General features: G+C 41.3%; 3 protein-coding genes across 6 annotated transcripts in view; 1 reads left to right on the top strand and 2 right to left on the bottom strand.

Annotated features, from left to right (window-relative positions):
- The window catches only part of LOC110970730 (CLOCK-interacting pacemaker-like), a 611,892-nt gene that overhangs the window by 384,095 nt on the left and 213,447 nt on the right, over positions 1 to 14,350 (bottom strand). The window lies entirely within an intron of this gene.
- LOC127530561 (uncharacterized) lies at positions 30 to 9,958 on the bottom strand. Of its 3 annotated transcripts, none has more exons than XM_051937682.1 (6): positions 9,383 to 9,958; positions 6,487 to 6,615; positions 6,201 to 6,394; positions 3,512 to 3,659; positions 1,500 to 1,704; positions 30 to 443 (listed from the first exon to the last, which is right to left on the bottom strand). In XM_051937682.1, exons 1-6 carry the CDS (start codon positions 9,449 to 9,451, stop codon positions 139 to 141), a joined length of 1,050 nt encoding a protein of 349 aa, XP_051793642.1. In that variant the 5' UTR covers positions 9,452 to 9,958; the 3' UTR covers positions 30 to 138. The 3 variants fall into 3 exon arrangements, with proteins under 3 accessions (XP_051793642.1, XP_051793641.1, XP_051793643.1); XM_051937681.1 differs by lacking the exon at positions 9,383 to 9,958 and adding an exon at positions 8,313 to 8,426; XM_051937683.1 differs by lacking the exon at positions 9,383 to 9,958 and adding an exon at positions 6,936 to 7,692.
- On the top strand, positions 8,703 to 13,617 carry LOC127530563 (uncharacterized). Its single transcript, XM_051937689.1, has 6 exons — positions 8,703 to 8,800; positions 11,246 to 11,514; positions 11,734 to 11,924; positions 12,095 to 12,185; positions 12,589 to 12,755; positions 13,088 to 13,617. The coding sequence occupies exons 1-6, from the start codon at positions 8,714 to 8,716 to the stop codon at positions 13,264 to 13,266; spliced, it is 984 nt and encodes a 327-aa protein (XP_051793649.1). The 5' UTR covers positions 8,703 to 8,713; the 3' UTR covers positions 13,267 to 13,617.

A 14,350-nucleotide genomic window follows, 5' to 3' on the forward strand; every position in this document is an offset into this window, starting at 1 on the left:
GATAAAGCAAAGATGAGACTAAAGCCTGGTGAAAAAACAACAGTCTTTAATACAAGAATAACAAAAACAAAGTCAGAAAAAATAAAAATATATGAAGAACATTATGTTACAAAAATGTTGGTGACGTTTCAGATCTCTCTACACATATCTCTTTACAATGTTGATGAGGTCCTTGATCCCGCTTTGATAACTGGTCGGATTGTTGTTCACAGCATTGTCGTAGAGCACAGAAATGTCCAAGTATTGCTGTGCAAATTCATTTTCAGCTGCTGTTTGTTGTTCAGCTGTGGAGAATGGGTTTCTCCCAAAAAGGGAGACTTGCGTCAGCGATGACCCCACTTCCTGGCGGTAAGCTTGTGCAGCTTCTGCAGCCTCTGGCAAACAATCTGCCGGCAGTTTCTTTGGGCATCCACCCAGAGCCAGTTGATTTGGAAAACCTTTTCCTAAAATAAGCAGATAGAAACACAAATCATCACAGGATTAGGTTTGGGTAATTAGCATATCACCATCATGCATATCAATCCACCTCAATAGCCTTGTTTGCATGCAAACTTTTTCTCACTGCGATTAAAATCATTCCAAACTGACAATCTCTGATCAACTATTTACACATGACAGGATCTATTCCAATTTGGTGTTTACATGAGCAGCTACCGTACATAATCAGAACAGCCGTTATACAGACGTGTAACTGCCTGTGCTCTGTGTCGTATCCACAGAGAATCAACCTCAACACATCCCCACCAAAGGCGATGTGGAGGGCTCCATAGCAGAGCATACGCAGACAGAATACGGCCTGACAACTTCACTTTTCACTGTTTACATGAAAAAAGATTTCATTTGATCGCTTTGGGGAAAGGAATATTCCCCCCTTGTGAAACCGAATGGAATTCCATTCGTTTTTTCTGTTTATTCTAATTGAGGTGTATATGTAAAATTTTTATTTGGTTACAGCTTCTAAATCAATTCCAATGAGAATGGAAGGTTCCATGTAAAACCAGCTATTGTTAATTCCAAGGGAGTTGTTAAAGCATGCTTATTCAAGTGAGCTGTTAGTATATTTCTACTAAAACTAACATATATTTTGTTTACCTTAATATTCTTATCGATAAGTTACACTGAAAAGTAGTCCAAGTATTTTTGGCTTCAGTGTTCAATACAAGGAGGTAACTAAATTATCTGTTTAAAAAAAAAAAAAAAAAAGAAAAAAAAAAAACAACAACTCTATTCATTGTAGAGTCTGACAGGTCGAGAAATATTTGTTCCACTAGATAACAGACATAGTCAGCAGACAGACACTTACACACATACACAGGTAAATTTCTGGAATCAATTAATACATATCAGAACATTGACTATAATGCCGACAGGGATGGCAAACATCAATTATACCAAGAGCAATGGGATATGAACCACAGCCTTGTAATTTTAAACACTGCTATGTTTATAATGTAGAAGTACATTGTAGGCTTGAAAGAAAATGTATAAATCAGTATAACCTTGGATCCTGTGTGCATTCCAGGACTGCACCATCCGACCAAGTCCAAGCTCTGCTACCTGACATGTGAGTGTGGAGACACAGTATCGTGTCACGTTGTCCTCCATGTCAAGTTCCTCCTGGTCTACGAGCTGGAGGAGAGCCGTTTTCAGTGGGTAGTTCACTCTGTTGTTGACTTCTGCCCACATCCTTTCAACAATATGATTCTGGAATTTCAACAGAGCAAAAACAAAAAGTTAAATTTACTTTCAGTTATGACTGTCATTACTTGCAGCTGATATTGAAGTCGAATAGGATGGGCAACCGGCAGTCCAGGGGCCGCACACGGCTCATGCCCTCACTTGAAGTGGCCCTCAGATTAATTTTTGAAAATTATAAAAATGTGTCCTCTGTGGTGCTGAGATACGCAGATATGCCAACTCTTTTATTCCTTCTGCCATCAGGCTTTTAAATGACAGTGACAGTGTTGTTTTGTAGTTTTTAATGCATTCTAGGTATGTATGGATATTGTGCACTTGTCATTGTTGCACTTTATTGCTGGACCCTTCACTTGACCTTTGACAGATCCAAGTATGTGGAATGTGTGTTTAAAGTCCTGTCCTGCTGCAACCCATGTCTTCAAACTGAATTGCCCCTAGGGGATAAATAAAGTTATTTGAATCTTGAATCTGAATCAGTTGTACTGACACACCTGGCCACTACAGTGCAGTTCCAACTATCCCTCTTCATCAGTCGTCCCAACTAATGAGGAAGAGATGTTGTGCCATGGATATGAGCGGAGGAAAGAGAAAACGTGATTGAGAAAGTAGTGTGTTCCAGGGTCCAGGTTTTTTTTTCTCTCTCTCTCTCTCTCTCTCTCTCATCTGTTTTTTCAAGCTCGGCACAATGTGTAGAGAATTATGTTTTGGAGTCAGACAAATCACAATGAGTCATTCTATTTTGTTTATTTCAAACCTTTTCTATTCGTATTTATCAAAAAGGAATACAACTGTCATACATGCATTTGAGTATGGAATATGCCAAATTACTGTGCACTATATGTTTGGTCAATAAACATATACAAACATAATTAAAACAGCAGTTTTCATATCTGGTTAAGAGTGCAGTCCTATGTGGCCCTCTGTCAATGTCTAAGAAAAATTGTGGCCCCCTGCCATTATTTAAGTTGATTCATTTGGTGGTTTTTACACATGGTAAGTAGGATTCCCAAGCAGAAGAAAGAGGGGAACTGAACACAACAGCATAAGCTGCCTTGATCCTAATGATAATTAACCATTAAAGTCACTCCTTTTTCCCCCTAAAGTTTGCTCTGTATTTTTACATTAGCTTGACTATTACCGCATGTTTTAGAGTGATGAGGAAATGGCTAGCAGTTTTCCAGAGAGGAGTAGTTTGCTTGAGTTCACGATGACCATCAGCTCCAGCCATGGCACAGTTCTTATGGATACCATATCATGTTGCTCTTGTCAGAGACATCAGTATCAGATAGCAGATGAGTGATTGGGTAACGAGGTGTGGTATCTGAATGCCTGATTTAACTGAGGCACCTGTTGATACCTGCAATATGGTCTTGTCTTGATTATGACAAGGTCATCTTTAGGATAGATGTGACTGGAGTCAATGTTGAAATGGCTGTGCCTGTTCCCTATTTAGGTCATCTTTAGATTAAATGTGATTGATGGCCATAGGATGTTTCCTGATTATCGTAAATCTAATGATAGGTTTTCCAAGTGGGTAGTTAAAGTTACTGGTTACAGTGATTCACACTGCCTTTGAGTCCTCTCTCAGGCAGACCAATCAGGCGTGAGTGCCTGATTGACACATGCCTTTTTGTAATAAACCTTTTTATATACAATCAATACTGTGTGCACAGAGCTTTTTCTTCATCCTCAACACATCATCGCTGCTCAAGATACAACAGAGACATACACATAAATATAATCAGGCTGTTTTCGTCAATATTTTCTTTATCCCAGCTTCTAATCTGCTGAAGAGGCCAATTTGGCAACTCACCTGTGTTGACGCCGTTTGCAAATATGGCTGCCTCACTGTGTTATTTCTGTGGCTTGCCAGTTTCTCCTGCATGAAGAGGGTCAAGTAGAACTCTTTTCCGTGGTCTACACGGATCTGGTCCCACATGCCGTACTGCAGGACCGCATTTCTGAAAACAACAACACAGGTGTCACAGTTAGCAAGTTACTCAACATCCTTGTTCTCCATCTCCCTTCATGATTGGCTAGATTCCATTCCATGTCAAAATTCAGCAAGGCTTCACTCAGAGTCAGCTCCCCCCACACGAGGAGCTTACGTATGTATTGGACAAGTTAAATTTTTATGATAGTGTGGCATACAGAGCCATTAGTGGATTAATTAGATCTACTACAATTTACATGTGTAATTAGCATTTTATTTACAGCTCATGTTCAGTGTGTGTTGCTATTTTTCTGTATGTTTTCTGTGATGACAAGAGATTAACTGGCAGAAAATGTAGTTTTCTAGCAGTGTGCATCACCTACCAGCAGAGGGGGCGTTTGCTGCACTGTGTGTGCACAAGGAGAAGGTAAGTCTCGCATTCTAAGAACAAGAATACGCAAGTGTAGTGCAACTGTTTCTTTTGGTCTATGTGTATGTGTGTGGCACACTGCATGTAATATACATTTTTGCACTTTGCAGATAAAAAAATAAAATAGAACACGTTAAAATTAAATTAGTAGTGGAGGGCAGCTTTATTTTACCCACTCTACAATAGCTGGCTCTGACCTTTTTCGTAACCGATTATAGGAACAAATTTGCTTTTAACACACACACAGACCACGGGATCATCTTACAGCAAGAGGTAAAGGAAACTTGCTTCCCTTACCTCTTGCTTGCAGTCCGCTACAAAAGTCTTCTATCAGAACAAGATCTGTGCTGCTTCTGATTCCAGAAAACTGTTTGTGGCGTTTAACTCCCTGCTTTCTCCTCCAGCTGCTCAGCCATCCACTGCGCTGACCCTAGACATGTTTGCCTCCTTTTTCCACTAAAAAGATGGCTGCAATCAGCAACCAGTTCTCCAAACCTGACCAGTCCAGTCAGCTCAAACCCACCACTTCTGCTTCACTCTGCTCTTTTGCTCCTCTGAGCGAGAATGAGTTCTCCAGACTTCTTCTGAGCTCGAAACAAGTCCTCTCGATCCTCTCGAATTCCGCCCGGGTGACTGGCATTTTGTTGCTACTTTTAAGAAAGGCCGTGTCACCCCACTGCTCAAAAAGCCTCATCTCAACCCCGCCCAGGTTGAAAACTACAGGACAGTCTCACTTCTACCATTCCTGTCAAAAACACTGGAGCGCTCAGTATTTAACAAAGTCTCTGAACATCTGCGGAACAACAACCTACTTGAGGTACTTCAGGTGTCTAGGTCACGGCTCTAAATCTCTTGCCAGACTCTTCTCTTCTGTTGATCCCAAATGATGGAACAAACTACCAAACTCTCTGCATTCTGCTGAGTTCCTTTCTACTTTTAAGACACAACTGAAGACTGAATTGTTCAGAGAACGCCTGGGCACATAACCTGACTCTTCTCCTCTTTGACCTGTGGGGTAGAATAAGTTAGATGGTCCAAGACCCAGCAGTTAATGATTATTTAGCACTGAAAAAGTATGTTCAAAGTCATTGTAAGTAGTGATACTGAGACTGTTGAATCCCAGATGCTGAGATTGTTACTTGTTATTAGTTTGTTTTCATCATACGAAGAAAAAAGCAACAACAAAAAACAAACCAAAAACAAAAAAAAAACTGGGTGTGGGCGGCACTTCTTCTGCCACTAGATGGCTCAACTATTTCGTTGCTAACCACACTTCATTGGCGCTATGCATGGAAAGTGATGGGGTCCAATTTTCTCTAACTGCGAGTGTGGCCTCTATTATATTCAAAATATTACAACACATGCTTCAGAACATTCACCAGCTCCTAACCTCATGAACCTCAGCATTGACGAACTCCACAAAAGAGAGATAGAGCTGCGTTACAGCTGTTTCTGGGAGAAGCGTCTGTTTACACTGACTTTCCGGGAAGACCCGACTAATGGATAGTCTATGACCAAGGATGGATAGGACAGTGTAGGCACCAGTTGGTATATTTTTGGTGGGTTGCCATGGTCACAGGGGGAGTTAGGTCACATGACAAATCAGCTGAGTTTTTAAATTACCTGTTCACTCGGTGAATGGGGGGGAACTGAGAGGGTGAAGGGGGAAGTCGCACTTTTGCTGACTGCATGATCTCAAGACATTATGGCTCTGTTTTTAAAGATTGTGGGAATATTCTAATTGTGTTTTTAGCAGCAACAAATAAGCAAAAGCAGTACATGGAGAAGTGTCTTAAATGATCAGCCAGTGCATCCAGCAGGTAAAGTTTTTCCCCTGTTTAGCCTCTCGGCGACTATTTTTTGTTTGATAGTCGCTCAACAGATAGCCTATGATAGTCGAGTCGACCCTAAGCTGTGGAGGCTGACATGACATTTGGCCGAGTTCTCCTTTAAGTCTAAATTCTTGCTTGTGTTGTACGTCGCTTTGGACAAAAGCATCTGCTAAATGAAACTGCAGAATTGTAGAATTACAGGAAGACATAATTAGGTCGTCCTTGGTCGGGAAGGATGATGTAGATGTAGTTGGACAGTGCCTATAATGTAAAACTAAATGATGAAATAGAAAGCCCACAAAGTTACCTGAACACCTCTTGATATATTGTCAGGTTGTTTTTGACAGGCATTGTTGAATGGCTGACAATTTTGCTGGAGAAACCATCTACAGCGAGGACATGTGTCACCCCAAACATCACCAGCTTTTCATTTTGATCCAAGTGCAGTTTGTGACCCATGTATTCAGCACTGTACGGCACTGGATTCAGGTTCCTCAATCTCTGTAATTAGGCAAAAAACAACAAAAGGCAAAAAGTTATGGTAATTTCACAGTGGCTATCTGCACTATGCACTAGTGTTTCATAACACCTACCAGACAACGATCAGCATGATATGGTTGGTTAACTTGTCTCAAGACACTACCAACACGTCCCTCAGATGCTTGGATTCCTTTTGAAGACAGGTAACCAGTCATCATTCGCCTTCCATACTGTGCTCCTGTCTTAAATTGAAGAAGAACATGCATTCCAATTAACAAATCAGTTAAAATCGAGAAACACAATCATGTTGTAGGAAATACTTCCACCTGCCCAGGCCCAGGTGGGTGGGGGTTGATGTTCATTACCCAAACAGGAGTCACCTGAGGTGATAAGACTCAGCCCTGTGTGGCCCTTATAGGTCTGTCAGGCTGGACTATAAAGTTTTACATTTACTTTTATAGTTAAGTGATGGAGTAACATTGTCTGAATATTGTAGTCAGATGAAATAGAATAATATTGACACAGATACCCCATTGCAAATATTGTATCCCCCATCACTTACATTACAGGACTATTTCTCAATCTGCTCCTGCGGCAGTCAGTTAAGTCTGTGCAGTTACAGAGAATGGCCATCAGGGGGCGCGGCCGCTTTGAAGTGTAGAATATTGCAGGCAGTGATTGTGCAAGGCACAGAATAAGCTGATCAGCTGTTCTGTCAACGCTGTCCATCAGCTGTTCTGTCAACGCTGTCCATCAGCTGTTCTGTCAACGCTGTCCATCAGCTGTTCTGTCAACGCTGTCCATCAGCTGTTCTGTCAACGCTGTCCATCAGCTGTTCTGTCAACGCTGTCCATCAGCTGTTCTGTCAACGCTGTCCATCAGCTGTTCTGTCAACGCTGTCCATCAGCTGTTCTGTCAACGCTGTCCATCAGCTGTTCTGTCAACGCTGTCCATCAGCTGTTACTGATATGTTTAATATGTTTCTGTGCAGGATTTGAATCACAATAAATTTGTTACACCTTAGAAGACATCCTTCTTTTAAGAAGCGTAACACCTGCACTACTCTGCTGAGTTCCTGCTGGTTGATACTTCGGATGCATTTTTGAGCGAGTTAAGGCGGACTCTTCACTTATTGTGTTTTGATGTGTTTGATAACACCTACTTTTGATATTTATTGTCTCAATTTATTCCATGTGTCCTTAGCACCATCATCATCTATGAGACAACCAGCTTAAAGCAGAAGAAATAAATGGTTAAATAACTCTCTCTCTGGTCCTCTGGTCCTCAAGACTGATGTGCCAATGTAGAGGCTAATCTTTAACCCCAGCCACCTGCTAGTTCGTTTCACGTTACTGCATTACAGCAAAAGTAATGTATTATGGTAATTGCTCTAGGCCATTTATTTCCAACATCCAACACTGTGATAGAGCACTGAATACTTTCTAGACACTAAAAAAAGAGCCAAATGCGGTGGGCCATCTGGTCAACCTGTAGCGGACTTAAAATGATTGCTCACACTCCACAGGATCGGCATGTTTATTCTCTATAACAGAGAGGCACGGGCATGGGCGTAACCACCATCTCAGAAGTGAGGGGGACAAATTTTTCAGAGCGATTTATCATTCTCTTACATTTAATTGCACTGTCCTTAGTGGCTAAAGAACCACATAATCCCTAACAGCCACAGTACAATACCAGGGGACCAACTAGGCTAGTTCTTTAAACTATAAAGTATAAAACTTTATAAAGTATAAAACTTTAAACTATAAAATCTAAAGTTTTAGTGGCCAAACTCTAGTTGAGTTGACAACAATGTCCCTTGAACATCTACAGGACGAGTAGCCAAAGGTGCCAAACACTGAACATGAAATGATCAGTACTGCCTGGTTTCTCCTTGCAATAGATATCTTATTTTCAGGAAGTTATAATCTCTCTTTACCTGTAAAGACCCTACATCCTTGTCCCTGCTGCTGGCCTCTGATCCATCTCCTCCCTGACTCTGCTCAGTACGTCTCCTGTGGAACACCTGCGTTAGCATGCGCTCATGGTGCATTCACAGACGGCTCGGGAAAACACGTTACTGGATGCTAATAAGTTTAGCTGTTGTAACGGCTGAAAAAAGTGCGGGGGACAGAGGGGACAGATGTGGAAAGTGCGGGGGACATGTCCCACGCGTACCCCGCGTCCGTTACGCCCATGGGCACGGGTCAGAAAACAGCGACACACACACAGGCAGCGGTGCAGCTTCTCTCTCTCTCCTGCAGCAGGCCAAACGCCAGTGTTTACAAACAGTGACGTCACGAAGTCACGTGATTACCGCGCTGGTTGGCAAGAGGAACAATGGCTGATGATAACACTGCGAACTATCCTTCCGTGAAATTGTCCGATTATGCTCAATCCTTATCACCTGAGGCCCGACAAATATACGTGAGTAAGCTGAGCTATCAGGGAAACAGTAAAACCTTGTCAGATCCCTACAATTTGAAGACTGAGTGGGTTGACGATCCTTCATTGTGGCCGGACATTTCCTTCACGGACATTTATTTTTACTTGATTGACACCGCTGGGCAGTTCACCCACCCAAAAATATATAATTATGAATCAAAAATAATATATCTTCTGTTAATCTTCAACAAGATGTCAAAGAAACGCCAAGAAGTTGCTGTATTTTTTGTCTGCAGTATGGCTTCTATGTAACAGTAACAGACCCACAGCATTGGTGATCGAAAATAGGACAATTCTAAAAAAAACTATCTCTAGACGCATACAGAAACAAATATGGTTACAAATATGAGGCTGCTGGCTTAAGGAGATGTTATTGAATATGCTTCATTCGACTTTAGTATACTTTCATCGCCGAAAAAGCGATCGGTAACACATGACAACACTGAACCAAACCGAAAGTGTAGAGATCGCTTCACGCGAAGGATGCGACACTAAATCAATATCTTTTGGTAAATAAACTCAAAGTTGGACGTACTAAACATGCTAAACTGTTGAATAGTTTACCTGAAGAAAAGTGGGAGCCACAAATACGATCTCTGCTGCTTTCCTGTTGATGGCTGAAGCCACCGCCATCTTCTCTCTCCTGAAATCGGTATTCGGTGAAATTTCAAGCCTGATACCTTCTCAAAACGCTTCGTACAACCAACAACCACACACGATATTACCATTGTGGTAAATACATGTGCAATTTCATTCATGAAAAGCGATAACTTTACGTATTTGTTTCAAACCCGATACCGTTCTCGTAGCAAGCCGTTATGTTACTGCTGGTTCTTGCCAACAAGCAGCGGTCTTGTACCACGTGACCATAACAAATGACGACACGCTGGCGTCTCCCTAACAATGGCTGTAACTGTCAGAAAATCGTTTTAAAACGTAAGTTTTACCGATCAAAACTCGGATCGAAATTCACTCAAAAACCATAAGTATCTGTTCCTTAAGTTTTTATGAAGTCTTGAAGATGTTATGTTACGCCTGTAACTCACTGTGGGTTTCTATCTAAAAAGAACGACAGAGAGTTGGCTGTTTTCCACTGTTTACTTCCTTAGCTTGAACCTGACATTCCCCCACTCAAATCCCCCCGTGTTACCCCAGATTCCTCACCAACGTTCCCTTACACAACAGAAGAGCCTAACAATATTTTATGGCCGCTAGAACAAAAATTAGGAGAGAGAACATCAACACACGTCTAACCTCATCAGAAGCCGTCCGGCTTTTGCCGGGAATACACAGCTTTGTCACATATGCCTCGGATGTGTGCGCCACTAATTAATGACCCCTCGCTACAACAGGTAACTGGAACCATATACAGACAAATATGAACTTCTGGGCTAAAAAAACACACAGAAATAACCCAAAAGTAATAACAGAGATAATATCCACATTTTGAGAAGGTTCACCAAAAAACATTATATTCAATTATTTACTCAGCTACAACCCAAACCACATCAATGAATATTTATAAACTGGTTGCTTACCTCATTTATTGCTTTAGCAATCTCGCACTCCAGTTTGGAATCCTGCACCCGTCCTCTCCTTATTCCATTTAGGGCGCAAAATTTTCGGATGTTAGATATGGATACGCCTTTGTTAACTCCACATTCAAAGCGAAGATAATTTGAAATATCATCATCAGAATGCCCATTTTGCATCATGTTTTGAATTATTTCGCCGTAGGGTGACAGCCTAGACTCCGACATTGCATCAACTACGACCTTGAATTGTCCTGTCCTATCGTCTTCTATATTACTACTTCTTCATCTGACGTTTTACGTTGCGTTTTTCCCGCTTTTTTCCACATCCGTTTCCGGAGGCAGCAAACCGCCAAAACGTTTTACGTCAGTGACTGACGAGCAGGTGAACTTCTAGCATCACCCACCCATCGCTCTCGGTACCGCCAACAATTGCAGCATCAGCAGCATTATCCTTTGGGAAAGAATGGAGACTTTCGTGCTGTATAGGGAAAACCAGAGGATTACTCTCAGACTGGATGATATGCGTGTAGAAAGAATTGCACGCATTTTCCAGGTAGGTTTTTTGTTAGTTTTTGTTATCCTGTGTAGTATCCTGAGCAGCAATGATGTGTTGAAGATGAAGAAAAAGCTCAGCGCAGAGTCTTGATTGTATATGAAAAGTTTTATTACAAAACTGCCCACAGCAAAATGTTTCACCGCCAAAATTTTGTTTAAAAGCACACGCACTGGGGTCTGTTCTTACATAAAGGTTTTTTTGCGCGCTTGCGCCAAATGGTGCTCCAGAGGTGCCGCAGGTCTCCATTTTGGAGATAGTTTTTCTTGGTCCAGTGTTTTTTGTTTTGTTTGGATTTGTTTTTTGCCCACCTAACTAACGACTGCATTCTTTCTGTAGGTCAACATGCCCAGTATGTACCTGACGGATGCAGCAAATGTTGCCATTTTCCCTGTTGAGGATGGTAGTTTCAGCTCCCTGGACCTGCGTGACCATGACCACTATGAGGTCCATGGAGAAGCTGGGCAGACCCAAGAGATGGGGCCAGCACCAGCCCATGCACCAGCCGCAGGCTCATCTCGCCAATTTGCCTTTCGGAGTGGCCCACCAGTCACTGCAAACATGAGCGTGCTGACAAGATCGGTTTCCACTCCAAGGTCATTTCACAGGTAGGGACATATGGCAGCTTAAAGTTATGGTGGTAATGGTTAATACCGCTCAAGTTAATAATTTACAATCTAATTTTAAGCAAACAGCATAGTGGATGTAAACAACATATTACTAAAGACAGAAGCATGGTGCATTTAGAGTTTTACATGGGCTCACACGCTGGGTTGTTTGACCAAATGAATGCAGTTATGTAGCTTGGTTTGCTTCATTCATTACAGGGCCATTCATGTGTCCGACGTGGTGGAGGGGAAACTACTTTCAAGGAGAGTGGTCATGGTGCGGTTTACGGAGGCGGAGGCAACTGTGTCCATCATCATACACAAACTAAAGGTTGCCATGGCAGACGATGAGGACTACACCCTCACTGACACCGCCGGCAATGAAATTGTCGAATCGGAAGGGACAACAGGTAAATAAAATATTTTATTATTTAATTTATATTTAGCCTACACCAAATGCATACGAAAAAATAGCATAACATCAATGGTCAGAAAGTAGAGGCTTTAGGCCTACATTACTCTTTACTTTTGTTAACTTCTCTCTTTGTCTGTCTTTTTTTTCTGCATTTCTTCTTTGAAGGATCAATGTACTGGAAGCAAAGTGCACGAAAAATTTTTGACATCAAGACTAGCACTTTCCAGCAGTGGCGCAGGCGGCATTCCAGCCACAGGTATTGTTTAGATACAAACACAAGATTTGCTTGTGAAAGGTTGGTTTGGGTTTTTGGGGGTTGACATTGTACTTTTCAGTGGCTTGCCACTGTGGACCAGTGGTTGCCCGCCCAGACACCAGCAAGGTCCGGTGTGGGAGTATCTAGTTGGCCAAAGCACTCATAATGTTGACTTTACATGTTCACATCATGCCATTGTGCGTTTCCTTTGAGGTCTGGTCCAGACCACTATCAAGTTAAACTATGAATCATAGCTTCTCCATTTTATTTAATTTTTCCTTGTCATCGTTCAAACTTTTACAATACAATCATTCTCAGATAAATTATACACAGTATACTAATTTCTCAAATGGCTTGAATTTTTTTAAATTTAATAACAATATGCTTAATGTGACAAATGCAGAAATGAAGACGTCCAGAGGCTGCAGGACCAAGTGGAGGAACTGCTGGAGGCATCCCAAGGGCTGGGGGAAGTCACACGGAATATTGATACCCTTGTGACCCTCAGCCGCAACCTGTCTCCAGTGTGGCTGGAATTTAAACAAGCCTTCATATGTTTGGTCTGCAGAGGTACTGCTTCCATTCTGCATGTTTGAATATTACTGGTTGGCATAACATCAAATGTAGCAGTATCAATGTTTTGTCTTGAAATTATGAATTTAGGAGAAAAAGGAAAACAAAGAATTGAAAACACACCAGGCTATTCAAGTTGCTTCATATATGTTGATTGGGAAGTCTTGTCTGCATGAATTGATGAAACTACTTGGATAAGAAGTGAAACAGCCAAGACAAAATAAGTCCAGTTGTCTAGTTTGAAATGCCTTGAAAGGACTCTATTCTCATCCAGATCCCTTCATGCTAATCAGTACATTATTTTTACATACCTGTATTTCTTTTTCCAGCTACCATGACTCGGCCCATGTTTACATCCTGCTGTCGGAGCCTGGTGGGGTGTGTGGATTGTGTCCGAGAGTGGGAACGAAATTCTAATCAGTGCCTCAAGTGCAGGGAAGACCTGCCTACCTACACTGAGGTAGCAGGACTGTCTGCAGCACTAGACTGCCTGAGGTCAACTCAGTAGTTGTGACAAAATGGGCTATTGTCACAGCTTCACTACTTTCGGAAATTAACTGTACACATTCATTTCCTGTCTTGCATTATTGGGCAAACTGATTAATCCAGGTGTGTCTGGTTGAGACTGCTGCAACAAGACACACCTGGATTTATCAGTTTGCCCAATAATGCAAGACAGGAAATGAATGTACACAGTTAATTTCAGGAAGTAGTGGAGCTGTGAAAACAGCACATTGGAATATTTTATGTTATATGTTCACATTTATGTTTTATTTAGGGTTACGGTGTATTAGTTAAGTTTGTTAAGTTTGCTTGTTAAGTTTAACTTTTGAGGCTTTATTAAAGAGATAGTTTTTTCTCATAGTCTTTGGTCTCAATTTCTTTAATCTTCTCAGTCATTCAAAGAAAAGTATAACTGTAGCAATGCAGGGACAAAGACTACAGGTGTTACAGTAAACATGCTCTCACAGATTAGAATAATATTGGTTCATGATGAAGATATAAGCAACATAGGTCACGAAAAATGATGTATCCATTTTATTTAATTTTTCCTTATCATTCCAACTTTTACAATACAATCATTCTCAGATAAATTATACACAGTATATTAATTTCTCAAATGGCTTCAATTTTTTAAATTTCACAATATGCTTAATGTGACAAATGCAGAAATGAAGACGTCCAGAGGAAGAACAAGAAAAATGGTGAAGGGTGCCGTGAAGACTACTTTATTTTTTACAGGCAAAATGGTTGCTATCCTCAGGAATAGCAGAATCTGCAATGCAATTGAAGATTAAAACATCTAGCACAATTTATAGCTATAAAAGACAATAAAACTGACCATTAGCTTGTAATGAGTGAAGAGAAGGATGGATTGGTTGATTATTACAGTGGTAAGTAGTACAGTGGTACAGTGATAGCTCCTCAGACTACAGGACAAATGATGCCATTTTCCCCATGAAGTAGAGTGTGGTTTACCCCTTCTTGCAGTTGGTGTTCTTGCAGCATACCCTCCGAAAGACGGTAAGAGACTCGACTGATGGTTTCAAGTTTATTGCCACAAGCAACTCCATATACCAACGTGAGAACTG

The sequence above is a fragment of the Acanthochromis polyacanthus genome, chromosome 17, assembly GCF_021347895.1.
Source record: "Acanthochromis polyacanthus isolate Apoly-LR-REF ecotype Palm Island chromosome 17, KAUST_Apoly_ChrSc, whole genome shotgun sequence".
Classification (NCBI taxonomy): Eukaryota; Metazoa; Chordata; class Actinopteri; family Pomacentridae; genus Acanthochromis; species Acanthochromis polyacanthus.